This window comes from Culex pipiens, chromosome 1 (genome assembly GCF_016801865.2).
Source record: "Culex pipiens pallens isolate TS chromosome 1, TS_CPP_V2, whole genome shotgun sequence".
In the NCBI taxonomy this organism is placed as follows: Eukaryota; Metazoa; Arthropoda; class Insecta; order Diptera; family Culicidae; genus Culex; species Culex pipiens.
Window position 1 is genome coordinate 134,331,939 of NC_068937.1, and position 13,722 is coordinate 134,345,660.

At 38.5% G+C, this 13,722-nt stretch overlaps 2 protein-coding genes across 5 annotated transcripts in view; one reads left to right on the forward strand and one right to left on the reverse strand.

Annotated features, from left to right (window-relative positions):
• On the reverse strand, window positions 1-5,482 carry LOC120422562 (uncharacterized). 3 transcript variants are annotated; one of them, XM_039586044.2, is made up of 3 exons: window positions 5,286-5,482; window positions 3,438-4,225; window positions 1-2,762 (listed from the first exon to the last, which is right to left on the reverse strand). In XM_039586044.2, exons 2-3 carry the CDS (start codon window positions 4,186-4,188, stop codon window positions 2,734-2,736), a joined length of 780 nt encoding a protein of 259 aa, XP_039441978.1. In that variant the 5' UTR covers window positions 4,189-4,225; window positions 5,286-5,482; the 3' UTR covers window positions 1-2,733. The 3 variants fall into 3 exon arrangements, with proteins under 3 accessions (XP_039441978.1, XP_039441981.1, XP_039441980.1); XM_039586047.2 differs by having other exon boundaries at window positions 3,422-4,225; XM_039586046.2 differs by lacking the exon at window positions 5,286-5,482 and adding an exon at window positions 4,288-4,478.
• A 4,269-nt stretch (window positions 5,483-9,751) lies between these two features.
• The window catches only part of LOC120422556 (high-affinity choline transporter 1), a 35,252-nt gene continuing 31,281 nt past the window's right edge, over window positions 9,752-13,722 (forward strand). Inside the window, exons 1-2 of one of the 2 annotated variants that reach the window (XM_039586033.2) lie at window positions 9,752-9,959; window positions 11,925-12,723. The gene's annotated coding sequence lies outside the window, so the exon portion shown is untranslated. Of the gene's footprint in view, window positions 9,960-10,285; window positions 10,400-11,924; window positions 12,724-13,722 lie in introns of those variants that run through there. The other variant, XM_039586035.2, reaches the window with a different exon arrangement.

Consider the following 13,722-nt stretch of genomic DNA (forward strand, 5'->3'; position numbering starts at 1 on the left):
TTGAATTCATATGCATAATTTATTAAATACATTCGAGAAAAAGAAGTTCACATTAACAAGGGTTTTCACTCCTGGACTTTGTTTAGACTTTTCCTTCTGCTGCAAAATCCTCTTCCGCCATTTGACTCATGCCGTTTACCGCATTGGTAAATGCTTTCACTTCTTTTTATTTTGTTTTTATTTTCTTGCTTCGTACACAACGTCACTTTTCATGTAGTCTATTTTCCAATGAATTGTTAGTTTTTTTCTTCTTCAAAGACAAGAGCATTCCGTTAGGTTCTACACACAAATTGGGGTTTGCTTTTTATATAGTTTTCTGTTCAACAATCCTATGTTTGCCTCTTATAATTGGGTGTTTTGCGTTTCAGCTTGAACCATTGCCGATTTGTTTGATTTTTGCTAAAAATTTTACTCGTATCGATAGACATCAAAGCAACATTGTTTAGCGTTTGGTTAATTTTGAGAAGATTTTTGTTTAATTTTTGTTTGTTTTGATTTAGCACGAACATATGCCCAAATACATACATAAAAGCGTTCGGAAGGAACTAAATGCGCGCATACAGAATAGAACAATAAGTTTCACCGAGAAATGAAAATATATTTATAAAAAAAAAAAACAAAGCAACAGGTTGTCCCAAGGAAGTGATTTTTTCTTTGTTGGATTTCGGGAAAATGTTTTAGTACCAATAGATTTATAAATATACGTCTAAAACATTTACACACTGGCTTTCTCTCTCTTCTAGAACACCAAGTGCGCGCCACACTCATTCTACTCACAAGTCACGCGTGCGCGCTCTCACCACACTACCCTACCCCTTCTAGAATATATATATATAGTATTAGTCCTTTTTTTTACGTTAATATGCTGTTTAGACAGAAAATGACTGTTGATCGCATTCTGATAGATATATATTTTTTGCTGCACATTTCTCAGCTCACCTGCCGTGATAATTGCTAGAGCTTTCAGTTAAAACCTTAATAATTCATTCATCGTAATTCTTCAATGTTGTGGTGTGTATATTATCCGCTTGACTTATCGCACTATACAGACACAAATCTTGCTTATTGTTTGCTTGCTTATTCCATTCCGTGTTCACTCCCGCTATCCGCTTTGCTGTAGTCGTTTACTATAAGCTAGTTAAATGTAGCTGCTCGTCCTGCCTGTTCGTGTGTGTGTGTGTGTTCCAGCAAGTGCAAATAGAGTTATTTACGTGCGCATGTATTGCGTGTACGTACACGAAAAAAAGTGAGGTTAAATTTTGTCCGGCCAGTGAAATCAAATGGTGCGCTAGTGTGTGTACGCGAAACGTCATAAAGCTCTATGGACGTCTTTTCAACAGTTTATTGCCATCTGTATTTTGAAACGAGCATTAGAGCGCTTTACTGCGAACTCTACTTTTTCAACAATAGTCGAATCAAAAAGACATTCATTTGCTCTTGGTTTTATTGAGTTTCGTATCTATTCTAGTTTTTGTTGCTTTTATGTTTTCGTGTTTAGTTGAAGGTTAGGAAATAACGGAAAAATATTCTCAGATTGTGTTATTCTGTTATACAAAGTACGTTGACTATATGTATCGGTTAGGACTTGATAAAGATATTTCAGATTTCAGATGCTATCTCTAGTTTTAGTTATTGTATCGAGAGTCTTGATTTTACCATATTTATTTCTGTTTGTTTCGCTAAAGAACGGACATCCCCAAAACCATCGGACCGTTTCGAATGGCTGCAGGTCCAACCGTTCCAGAGACGCTTGCCCTTTCTTAACCGTGCTGAGGTTACCATTAAAATTTGATTGCATATTTTGAGGCTGATGCAAATATTTTCAAACGTTGTTGATAAAAAAAAAACGTTTGAAAATAGTTGCATAAGGTAATAGTTTGTGAGTGAATGGACCTGGAATTTGAGCCGAAAACAAAATGCAGAAAATGTCTCAAGTTTTTTTTTCATGGGGTGCAATTTTGAACCAGTGATTTTGTGTGAATTTGCTTCGCGTAACATATATAAATACAGGGAAAAGGTTCCGACGTGTTTCGAATTAATCTTGGTGTTTGAAAACGAAGCACTTTGAAAACACTTAATTGAATGCATGATTTTCTGTTTAGGTGAGTGAAATTGCTCCCTTACATATACTTTTTTTTATAGGTTCGTTAATTATCGTAATTAATAAATGTGGCAAGTATCACAATTCTCACTAACAATTTAAATAAATAAAAAGTAATATTTTATATTAACGTTAAACTTATCCCATAGCACTTTAAACCATTACAACACTGTTATCGCAAGATGGATATTTTTAACGGGGCTGAATATTTCATTTCTTTGCTTAAATCAATTTGTTTTATGCATATATGCGTGTGGTTATGTTTAATTTTTGTTAATCCTGAGTCCATTGTTCTGCAATATTTGTTGTTTGTATTTACCTTTCTGCTGTCTTATTCTAGCTCGTTTTTGCGAGAGAAAACAAAAACAAATTCACACATGCACATCATAATTGGAGCATGAGTTTGATATACAATATTCAACCGGATGCATCTGTGCGTGTGTGTTTTTCTGTGATTATCCAAAATTCCCTCTATTATCAAAACCCCCAAATTCTCACACACACATATGCAGGAAAGTTACAACTTTCTATTTAATTATATATATACTGTACGGATGGGGTTCTTAAACCTAGGGACTTGCGGTCACTGCTGCTGCGACGGCGACCGTAGCGGGAAGCTCCTCCTCCAGCGATCACTCCTTGGTCTTTCGGTAGGCGTCATCTGAGACAAAAAAAAATACATAAATGTTTTACAGAAAACATGTTTTTGATTTTTGGCCGTCTTCGGCATTGATTTGGCTTGATCACTTCTATTACGGGCTTCACACTGCACAACAGCTTCAACGCAGTATTTTTTCCCTTGGTCTGATCCCGTAGTCCAGAAGTATCCTTGGAATTGGATTGACATTTTGAATCGTTTTTTTTCACAGAACTACCGTTACTACACACATCGAGGATTACTATGCTCAACAATCTTCCGTCTCAAGTGCTCCTCCTGTATCAAAAATAACTCTAAGCTCGCTTGTCATTTGCGATACGTTCCTGCAGCTTCAATAAACTTTGATCATCTTGCTCTCATGCCAACCTAGTTTTTCCTTTGCGTGTCGCTCTGTGTGCCGCAGCTGGTCAGCTTTCTTCTTACAGAATTTCTAGTTCAATTGCACACCGTTCCTTGAAACATTCTGGTGAGCAATCCATCGATTCCGTTGAAACTTATCGAAACTGCTTCCTGGGTTGTCCTGAGCCCATAACCTCTCGTAAGGAATGACGTCCGTTCAGTCCGATGCACAGAATTGGAATGACACTTTATTTCGTTTTTCACTCAACTACCGTTTCTACACTCATCAAGGATTACCACGCTCAACAACTTGCTATACTTACACGCCACGTTACTTACACCTCTGAAACTGCTGATGGCCGCCACTGCCGGCCGGCGGCGACGTCGGTGAATCGTCGGTGCTGCCACCCCGCGCCAGGTTCCGCTCGTCAAAGTGCACCACCGTGTTTCGTTCGCGCTGCTCCCACCGATCGTCCTGCTCGGCTTCCGGGTCGAATACCAGCGACCGCGGTGAGGTAGGTTCACGGAATTTTCCGCCGCCGCCCTTTTTCTTGTCCCCTCCTCCGCCTTCGTAGTCCCCGGTACCGCCGCCGAGTATCCGGTTGCCGTCCGGGGTCGTATTGCTCATGTCCAGCAGCAGCTTGGAGACCTTCTTGCACTTGCCCATGTGCTTTTCGGCGCGAGCCATTTCGGTGTAGGTCTTGAAGCACTTGTGACATTTGAACTTCTTCTCGACGATCTTTTTCTCCTTCATGGGTTTGAGATTTTTCATGTGTTCAAACAGGTGCTTCTTCAGTTCCTTCTTCAGCTGGAACGGTTTCTTGCAAAACAGACAGATCGTGTAGCGAACCGTTACGTCCAGTGTCGGACCGGATCCAGCTTCGTCGTGATCTCCGGCACGGCTCACCACTTCGACGTTTTCGCACGCGTCCAGTTCCTCCAGCGATTCCGAGTCCGAGTCACTTTCCTGGTCAAGAGCCTCCAGCTGCCGGTCGATGTCCTCTATGCTGCCTTCGAAGTGCTGTGGACCAATCGCACCTCCTCCGCCACCGGATGCTCCCCCGCCACGGGACCCAACATGATCGGCCATTTGAAAATCGGTTGATTCGGGATAAAGTTGGCAGTTGCTGAAAGAAAAAAAAAAGGTTAAGTGTCAACAATTTCTACAATTACCGTAATGCACTCGTACCGGAGAAAAGGTTGAAAAAGGAAAACAAATCGTCACTTATCGTGCCGACGACGGCTAGCCCGTTTGATAAGCGACAATTTGTGACATGTTCACACCGCCACTCAAATGCTCAATTGGGTGAACTGTTTTTTTTACCTCATTCCCTGTTTATTTATCGATTTCCGCGAAATCAAACAAGGTAACGTGCCAAATCACTGCGGATGTTCTCGAAAGGGTTGCGATTTTGTGGAAATAAGATGATCGTATAATAATTATATTATTGATTATTTATGGGATTTATAGGCTTACCATTAACATATAAATACATTTTTTTTTTCATCTCTATGATAAAGCCAGTGTAGAATACTAAACTTTGACTGATAAGTCAATGTTTTTGATTAATTTAAAAGCTATAATACTTTGTTTTAATTTACAACAACACAGTTTTAAGAAAATTTTAAAGACTCTTCTTACTAAATCACATTTTACGTAAAATATGACTCAACTAGAAAAGTACACAAAAATAAAATCAAAGACTGTTTTTCATCATTTTTAGCTGTCAGTTCATAGGATAGGGTGAAAATACAAAAAGTATAGAGTTATTTACGTGCGCATGTATTGCGTGTACGTACACGAAAAAAAGTGAGGTTAAATTTTGTCCGGCCAGCAAAATCAAATGGTGCGCTAGTGTGCGTACGCGAAACGTCATAAAGCTCTATTGTCAAACTGTCGATGAAAAACATAATTCAATCAAATATGTCTCCTGCCAATACGCAAATTTGTATAGTTTTCATTACTTTTAACAAATTCAATTCGTTCGGAACAATCCCAACTTAAAGAACAACACCAAAAAATAAACTTCCAGAAAATCCACCCAAAAAGTGACTGGAAGAATCTCCGCAGCCATTTATATTTTCCTCTTCCCAGCTCTTGTGTGTGTGCAGGGCCAACAGAAACGAACTCCACGAAAGAAATAAATTAAAAGTATTCCCACCCTCGTCGCCATCAGCCAACATTACCTATCGCACAACACGAATGTGCACGTCCCCGCAGATAGTTCCGAGCGTCGGAACGGATTCGCAGTGCACTGGTTCCGCCGGAAATTCAAGGGGATTTCGGACAACTTTTTCTTCACTTTGGGTTTTCACGAGCAAAATCTTCTCCTGTCACTCGACACAGTCACACAGCCAACTGCGATTTGCTCGCACTCTGAACTGACTCTGGCTGCATGTGAGAGGTGGGGATGTGCAGTTTTGACGTTGAAAAAAAGAAGTTTTCGTTGAATGAGAATTTAAAAATTATTAAGCTCAATGTCTCAATGAAAAAAATCTCACTCACTCACTCAAAAAAAACTGAACATCCAAAATCTGAAAATAAAAATAATTTTCATAAAAAAGGGACACCCCCAGTATGAGAGCATGCGATGGTAGTGGTGGTTGTGTTTTGCTTGGTAAATTCCCGGATTTTGACATGAACTTTTCCCGGATTTTGGCAACAATTTCTCGCCGGATCGCGAGTCCGTCCGAGGTGGGAGAAGAAATTTACAACAGGGCACTTGTGTCTTGTGGCGGCGCTTGCTGTGTAGTATACCTTGTGGCGTTTCTGTTTAAATTTTCCGTGTTAAGCTGTATACGCACCTCGGAAAGAACCGGTCAAGAAAAAATTCAAATGGACAGCAGTGGCAGCGAAAGCAAACCAGAGAGGGTGAAGAAAAGCCCCAAGAAATCGCTCCCTCTCCTTTGTTATGCTGTTCCTTAAGCTTTTTCTTGACCCTTTTCCTTCCGATCTGCGTACTAGCCTTTAAGCGGTATACGCACTTCGGAAGGAATCGGTCAAGAAAAATTTCAAATGGGCAACAGCGGCAGAGTAGGCAAGCCAGAGAGGGTGAAGAAAAGCCCCAAGAAATCGTTCCCTCTTCTTTGTTCTGCTGTTCGTAAAGCTGTTTCTTGACCCCTTTCCTTCCGATCAGCGTACTAGCCTTTACGCTCCATACAAAAATTTTAAAATTTGTATGGAAATTTTGTTACGAAGGGGGAGGGGGTCTCAAAATCCGGTTTTTTGCGTTACGTAATAAAATAACGCTCCCTTAGCCACCTAACTGCCGCGGTGTGAAAATTAGCAAGTTGAACTGAAATTCTACGTTGATTTGGCTGTCAACTTGGTTTGTTTTGAATATTTTCCAAAAAGTCAGCTGTAAACTCAAGGCAACCTTTGACAACAGCCAAAAAATTGTTCTGCGGTTTTCATGCGGCTGTCATGCGACCATTTTACTGCGGTCGTATCAACGCGCGTGAAATCTAATTATCGACGCCCGCAGTAATTAGGGTATTTTAACCATTAGTGGACCCCCTAGTAGAGCCGAAGCACATTTTTCAGAAATTTTCAATATTTTAAGCACTTTTTCATAACCCTTTGTACAAAACAATGAAATATGATGTCTTTTGAACAATTTTGACAATTTGTTTCATCAGTTATTTGTTTTTAAGCAGAAAAATAGCCATTTGGAAAAAAGTGTTTTTTGCCTGTTATGGACCCCCTTTTCCTATAGTGGACCCGGGTCCATAATCCGATTGTGGACCCGGGTCCACTATAGGCAAACTGTTATTTTGATACAAAATTTAACCGATATTTGATTTTTTGGTGCATGGTGTAGGTCTAATGATAGATATAATGAATAAAAGATGGATTTTGGTCACTTTACATCATAAACAATTTTGTTTTGTATACAAATTTGGCTTTAACGGTACACATCAACCATAGCTTTTGCACCCAGATTTCTGTTACAGACATTTTGGTATCTTCAATACTACGGGAACTATCGATATAATTTTTTATTCATCCCCTAAATTACTGTCTTCGTAGTTATTTACAACAAAGTTTGACTATTTTTACAATCAGATTCTTGCAGAATTGGGTCCGTAAGTTTGACAATTTTGGAATAAGAAGACAACAACTTCCTTGGTTGCTGTGCACCCTTAAACAACAATAAAACTTACAGACATTTAAACACATTTATTTTCGAAAAAGATCAGAGAAAACGTTTCAAAAACCACTATAAACATAAAAATAATTAAAAAAAGTAATCTTGATGCAATTTTTTCCATATTATTTACATAAATGGTTGGCCGAAACTAAATTATAGATTTGTTTACAGTTGCTGACGAGGTTGCTGATAAAACCACGCAGGTTAATTTAAAAAAAAGTTTTGTTATTGATTTATTATTATAAAATATCATTTCAAACTGCAATTATGATGCTTCAGTTAAGTACAATTAACTATAGTTTTGATTAGTTATAAATTTTTACGGCTGCAGCATTTTTGGTACTTTTAACATGAAAACAGCTATATTTATACTCATAATTGAAAAAAAAATATACGTTTAGGTTGATAACAACAAGCATTTATTGTATGTTTTAGAGAAACTTTTGCTTGAATACACACTTTCCTTCATTTTTGGAGGTTAAATTAACAGGGGTCCACTTTTGGAAAAGTTTGGATTTCGTTGTCCTATATTGGACCCCCCTTATTTTTGCTCGAAAATGGCAGTTCTTCGCTTTATTTTCGTAAAGATCCTAAAACTTACATTATTTCGACTTGCTGAAGTTAAATAATCAGTCAAAAATGATTGGATGGTTATTTCAATCATAAAATATAAATGCAGTTTTGTTGTGAAAATGCTAGAGGCCATGGCTGATTTCAGATGTCGAACTCAAAACACTTATTTTGGTGAAAAGGACAATTCAATGTCAGTCAACATTGTTTTAAAAGATGCTGAACATGCCAAATAAATGATTTGTAGACAACAACACGCTTGAAATTGTGATTTTATTGAATTTTTCATCAAAAACCCTTCAGAGGGTCCACTATAAGAAAGGGATAACGTACCCTATATTTTTTTTTAATATTTAAAAAAATATCTAGCAGAAGGTGGATAGAAGTTTTTTAGAAAGGCCTAATTTCATCGTAAATCTTTTGAAAACAATAGTACATCGTAAATAAGTAATGCTTTGTCTAAATTAAACCAATATGCAAAAAAAATGCTGCAAATTTTATTTGCGGAAACTTCACCTTTTGCTCGATCGGGGGAGTTTAGATGTTGAAGGAGTTTACAAAGATTGGTGAGTATTTTATTTTCAATTAAAAGTACAGTTTTTTCGCCCTCCTTATTTGCAGAGACATTTTGAAAACGGTGGGTTTGTTATTTATTTTGTTAATTAAACAAATATTTCAATTTATCAAATTGACTTATTAAAAATTACTTATTGAAACAAAACTCTCCATTTTTTTTACCATGGTAATATTTTTGTTTATGAACATGCGAAGCGAAAATTTACAAACAACGAATTTCCTTTTAGAAAATACTAAAATTGTCTAAATTTTCAATTTTGTTTGCAATTTTGATATTTTTGATTGAGTTCAGTTAGAACAGATACAGATCAACTCAAATAGTGCATCGATTTCCTTATTTGAAGCTATTAAAATGCTTTAAAAACTGCTGTCTCTATTCAAACTGTACACCACTCTTTAATTGAATAGAACCACCCTCATCACCAAACAAACAAAAAAAATCGTTTGCATATTTTGGCCAGGGAGAAAAAAGTGTTAAAAACCAATAACCTTCAAAATCAAAGGATTGTTCTGAATAAATTATCGACTTTTTTTTATTAGGTCCTATAAAAATATGTAAACATTCAGTGTATCCCTTTCACACCTTATGTTAATGCCCATCGGAGTAAGCGGTATTCACTTTTATGTTTAAATTTGTTTATAGGACCTTATATAAAAATGTTACTTTATCCACCTTAAGGTGGATGATGCCTTTCTCACCTGAATATACTTTTGATAGGGTTATCAAATCTTCGATCTTTTAGGCTCAACGGAAAGGTATTTTAATTACACATCTTGGGTCGTTTGATGGATCCGCTTAGCTTTTTTTTTCAAAAAATCTGAGATCCGCCCTCAAAAAAGTGTATGAATAACATTTAAGTGCTCATAACTAGGGTTATCAGATCTTTGTTGTTTTGGACTCGTTGGAAAGGTCTTTTAAATACCGTTCTAAAAACGTATAGCATGACGGGTTTTCTTACAAAAACCACTCTTTTTACGATCTTCCGGACTTTCTTTAAAATGGTTTTTTTAGCATAACTTTTGAAGTATTTTATAAAGTTTAGCTTTATAATTTTCAATAGGGACTTATGTCATTTTTCGAGTGATTGTATAACCTTTCATCAGTAAGGTGAGGAAGGCAAAAATCTAGATATTATTCCTTTTATGCGCATCCCAAATCCACCCAACGAACCATGAGTTCCTTTTTCCCCTCCCGCTCTCAAATGAACCTTCCGGCATGAAATCGCTCTGACGTCACGCGAACATGATGTTCCTCCACACATCGAAACATCCCACGTTGGTATGTGTGCTGGGAAAAGCTTTCTCCGATCGATAACGGCGCCTTCCCGAAGCGGAGGGTTCCACGGGCTCTCCTGGCCACGGCAGGTCACAGTCTGATTTTCATCGCAGGACAAGTCGGTCGAATTTTCCGCAAACACCTAGCGCGAGTGCGTCCGTGCGTGTGTGTGTGTGTGTGCCCGTGTGCACGTCACGACCCCGGGAGGTCCAAGAGTGCCAGGAGTTTCCGAAAGAGGCCGTTTTTGACTGGCTACTTGGATATTTCAAACGAGGAAAACTGTTCAAAGTAAGCTTACAACCATTTTGCGAACCGTGAAAAGCAGATTTTCCACTGTGGCAGTGATTTGAGAGACGACTTTTTTTCGGTAACTTTTTTTCCTCCTCAAATGGTCAGCCATTACGATTTTCCACGGTGGGAGCAGTTCGATTGTGGCGGGGGTTGGAAAATTTTCCAAAGAGTAGGCGGAGAGAGCGCAAGAGTGCGGTTGCGAGAGAGGGAGAGAGATTGAGAGATAAAGAGCTTTTCCTTGCAAGGACCTGTGTAATGTGTGTGAGGACGCGCGCGGTTGCATTCGCCAAAAGGGTCACGTCACGAGGTCGACGGCAACACACGATCGTAGGTGGCGTTGAGTCGTTGGTTGGGACCTCGCGTTTTCGCACGTGTGCGCTTGGAGTTTCCGCGGAGTGACAGAGAAAGTATGGCCGTTGTCGGGTATTGCACGTGACGTAAGAAGAGCCCTCTTTATGAATTGAAGGTGGTGATTATGTAACGCAGAGTGGTTTGAATGAATGCTTACACATCATCTCTAAAATGTGAAGTATTGTTTCTTATATTCATAATTTTTCAAAATGACAAACTGAAAGCTTCATAATTATGTTTGTAAATTGACAACAAATGGTAAACATAAAAATTAACATTTCAAAAACTTACCATAACATGATGATTGCAGCATTTCCAACCAATAGTTTGTTGCAGTCATTTTGAATTATTAATTCCAAGAAATATTCACTTAACTGCTTACACGGGAGATTAAAGGGCAGCCGTTTCTCTCTGTGTGTTGATAATACTCATGTGAGAGTTGGCTGGATAGGTTTGAGTGCGCACAACAACAGTTTCATTCATTCATAGAAACAAATTCGTTCATACGGTCACACAGAAAGGTCCTTTTTTGAAAACGTGTATGGCACGTGTTCAAAGGTGTTTGTGTGCACGGAAGCGATTGTAGGGATGCAATAGCAAAGTATTGTTAAACAACACCTATTTAAATATCATAATATCTTAAAATTGATTTTTATCATACATTTGTCAAATTAAATCTTTCATTTGTTCAATTTTTTTTTATTATTTCGATTTTCCGGCCTATTTTTCAGCAAATGCGCGCTTTCGGCGCGCTGTCAAATCCCATACTGCCCATGATCGCATAAATTTCCCATATGCATTTTCGTCACTTTTGAGTTATTGATGTAGTTTGGCTCAAAATCGTGTGCTCTTTCAAAAGAGCCTATAACATCCAGTACTTTGTTCTAGAAATCAGGAGGAATTCCAGTTTTTTCGTGAAAACTTAACACGTAGCCTTATGTGTGGGACAAACTTGTTTAGCGTTTTTCTCAGCTTGCTGTTTTTGCATATGGGACATTTATGCGAACATGGGCAGCATACTACGTATTTTGTTTTGTTAATCTTCTTCTTCAAATCGTTTGGCATTCTTGCCAGGTATGTTTTTTTATTAGACTAAAAGTGCAGAAAATCGCTGACAACAATGTCTACGGAACATTCGCCACGCGGCGTGTACCTTTGAGAGAAACGGACAATACAGAATGGTCAACCAAACAAAACGTGTTTGTTATTGTTTACATTGCGTGCTCTAGTTTTTGTTTATTCAAGGTCAAACATTAAAACGCGTTTTACTCGGAATGTCAAAAAGCGACTTGCCACAAGATACCACGACAACGTTTATTCAAATATTAGTTGAATAAATGTTATTAAACTTTCTTGTGGTTGGATTCTAATGAATTCGGAGTTTTTTTTTATATCTCATGAATTTAACCCACCGGAGGTCGCGTACGTGTACTTTGTAAACAGTTTGTAAGGGCACTTGTAAGAAAGGCGTAAACACGCGACTTCCAGAAGGTTAAAGTAAACATTTTGTGATTAAATATTCGTCAGACTTAGATGAACTTTTGGATCTTTGTGATTCCTCTTGAGATGATACCCAATTTCTGAACCAATTTTGAATTCTTCAATTTCCAGGCCCAGTGCCCCTCTGCCGTCGAGCGCACCGTGGTCGCTCTCCATGAACCTGGGGGTGGGATCCTCCTGGCAGGATCTGGGTCGTCCTCGTCCTCAACGCAGCCTCGGTCATCGTTCGGCACCCGGTTCCGTCGGTTGGCCAGAACGTTCCGCCGTTGCTGAGGAGGCTCCAGCGTGGTGAAGGCGCACATGTGCGGGCTACGCTTCAGAACAAGAAACTCTCCGTCTCAGAAGACATCCCTACGTTGGGGGGACAGCTGCTACTCCTAAACGACTACGATTACGACTACCACCCAACAGCAGCAGTAGTAGTAACCAGCACACTAACAAAACAGCATTACTACACCACTACCAGTGCAGCAGCAAAATCCCACCATTTTTCATTCCACATCGAAGTGAACAATAGAGGAAAAAGAAAACACTTGCGCGAATACGTAACTCAGTTACAGAAAACGAGTGTAACAGTGTGAGAGAAGAAGAGATTTCATTAGCAAGAAGAATAAAAGAAAAGAAAAAATGACCGTTACCAGCGACCACGTGGTGACCGTTTTAATTTTAAGTGTAACGTTTTAAGAAGTAAAATATCTGTGATGTGTTTAAAAGTCTACAAATCAATGTCCTAAGATTTCAAAGGAGAGAAAAAAGAAAACAAGTCAAACAACATAAGTTTATCGAGTGTGCGAAAGTGCTGCAAGTTAGCGAATCAGAAAAGAAGAAGAATAAGAAGAATCCATTGTGCATTCTCATACCCACACAATCGAGGATCCTTGTGCGTGAGTGTGTGCGTCAGTTTTCGAAGGTGAGTGAAATGATGTTGTTGGGCTGATAAGCGCCTTTATGCCACGCGCCTTTTTCCATTCTTGTTTGGTGACGTAAGGAAAAGTTATGGTCCTCTACTGGGTCGGATTTGGCTTTTAGTAACTATGTGAATACTTGTTGTTGTTACTTTTGCTGCCCCAATGGCAGAGCAGCTGAATTGGGATTACATAATCAAGTGCTTTCGAATGGTCTGACAAAACAGAAAAATTAAGATGGAATACTTAATGATAACAAAGCTTAAACTTAAGGAAATATTAGACTACGGCAAACAAACAAACAAACTCGCACTTTTTGTTTATGACAGTTTGCCAAAACTCGCAAACACAGCAACATGTATGCAGGCTGACGTTCGTAGCAACAAATATAGACAAACAAACAAAGCAGGTAACCTGTCAAACAGTGCGAGTTTGTTTGTTATAGTCTAATAACGCCTTCACAAAGTGTAAGTAAAGTGTCTTAAGGGAATACGGGAAGGTACGCTATATGGATTCCACAACTCGAGTTTTCAAAAGCAGTTTTAAAGAAAATGCCGTTAAGTAAAAGTGTTCTATTTGTTGCAGACAAGACAAATGGCGATAGCAAGTCAACTGTCGAGTTTAGAAATCGTAAAAATACGTAATCTCCGACTCACGTTTTTAAAAGCAGCTCAAAAAAACATTGATAAAATAGACCATTTTTATCAGAAAATTTTAACCTAACAATTCCGGTGCATTTTATCAAAATAATACAAAATGTTCTTTTTGATTCGAAATTCAAAGGATTGAAATTTAAAAAATAAAAATGTTTTCACATTTTATAAATTTCACTTTGCTTATGACTTGCACGTTTCAAAATATTCACAAAATAAACCGCGATTGGCTGACAGGGGTGCTCGAAGTTTTTGAGGATTGTGTCACGTTCCCCAGAAAACCGTTTTTCCAGAAAACCATTCCCCCGAATGTACCATTTCCCAGAAAACTATTCCCCAGAATGTACCATT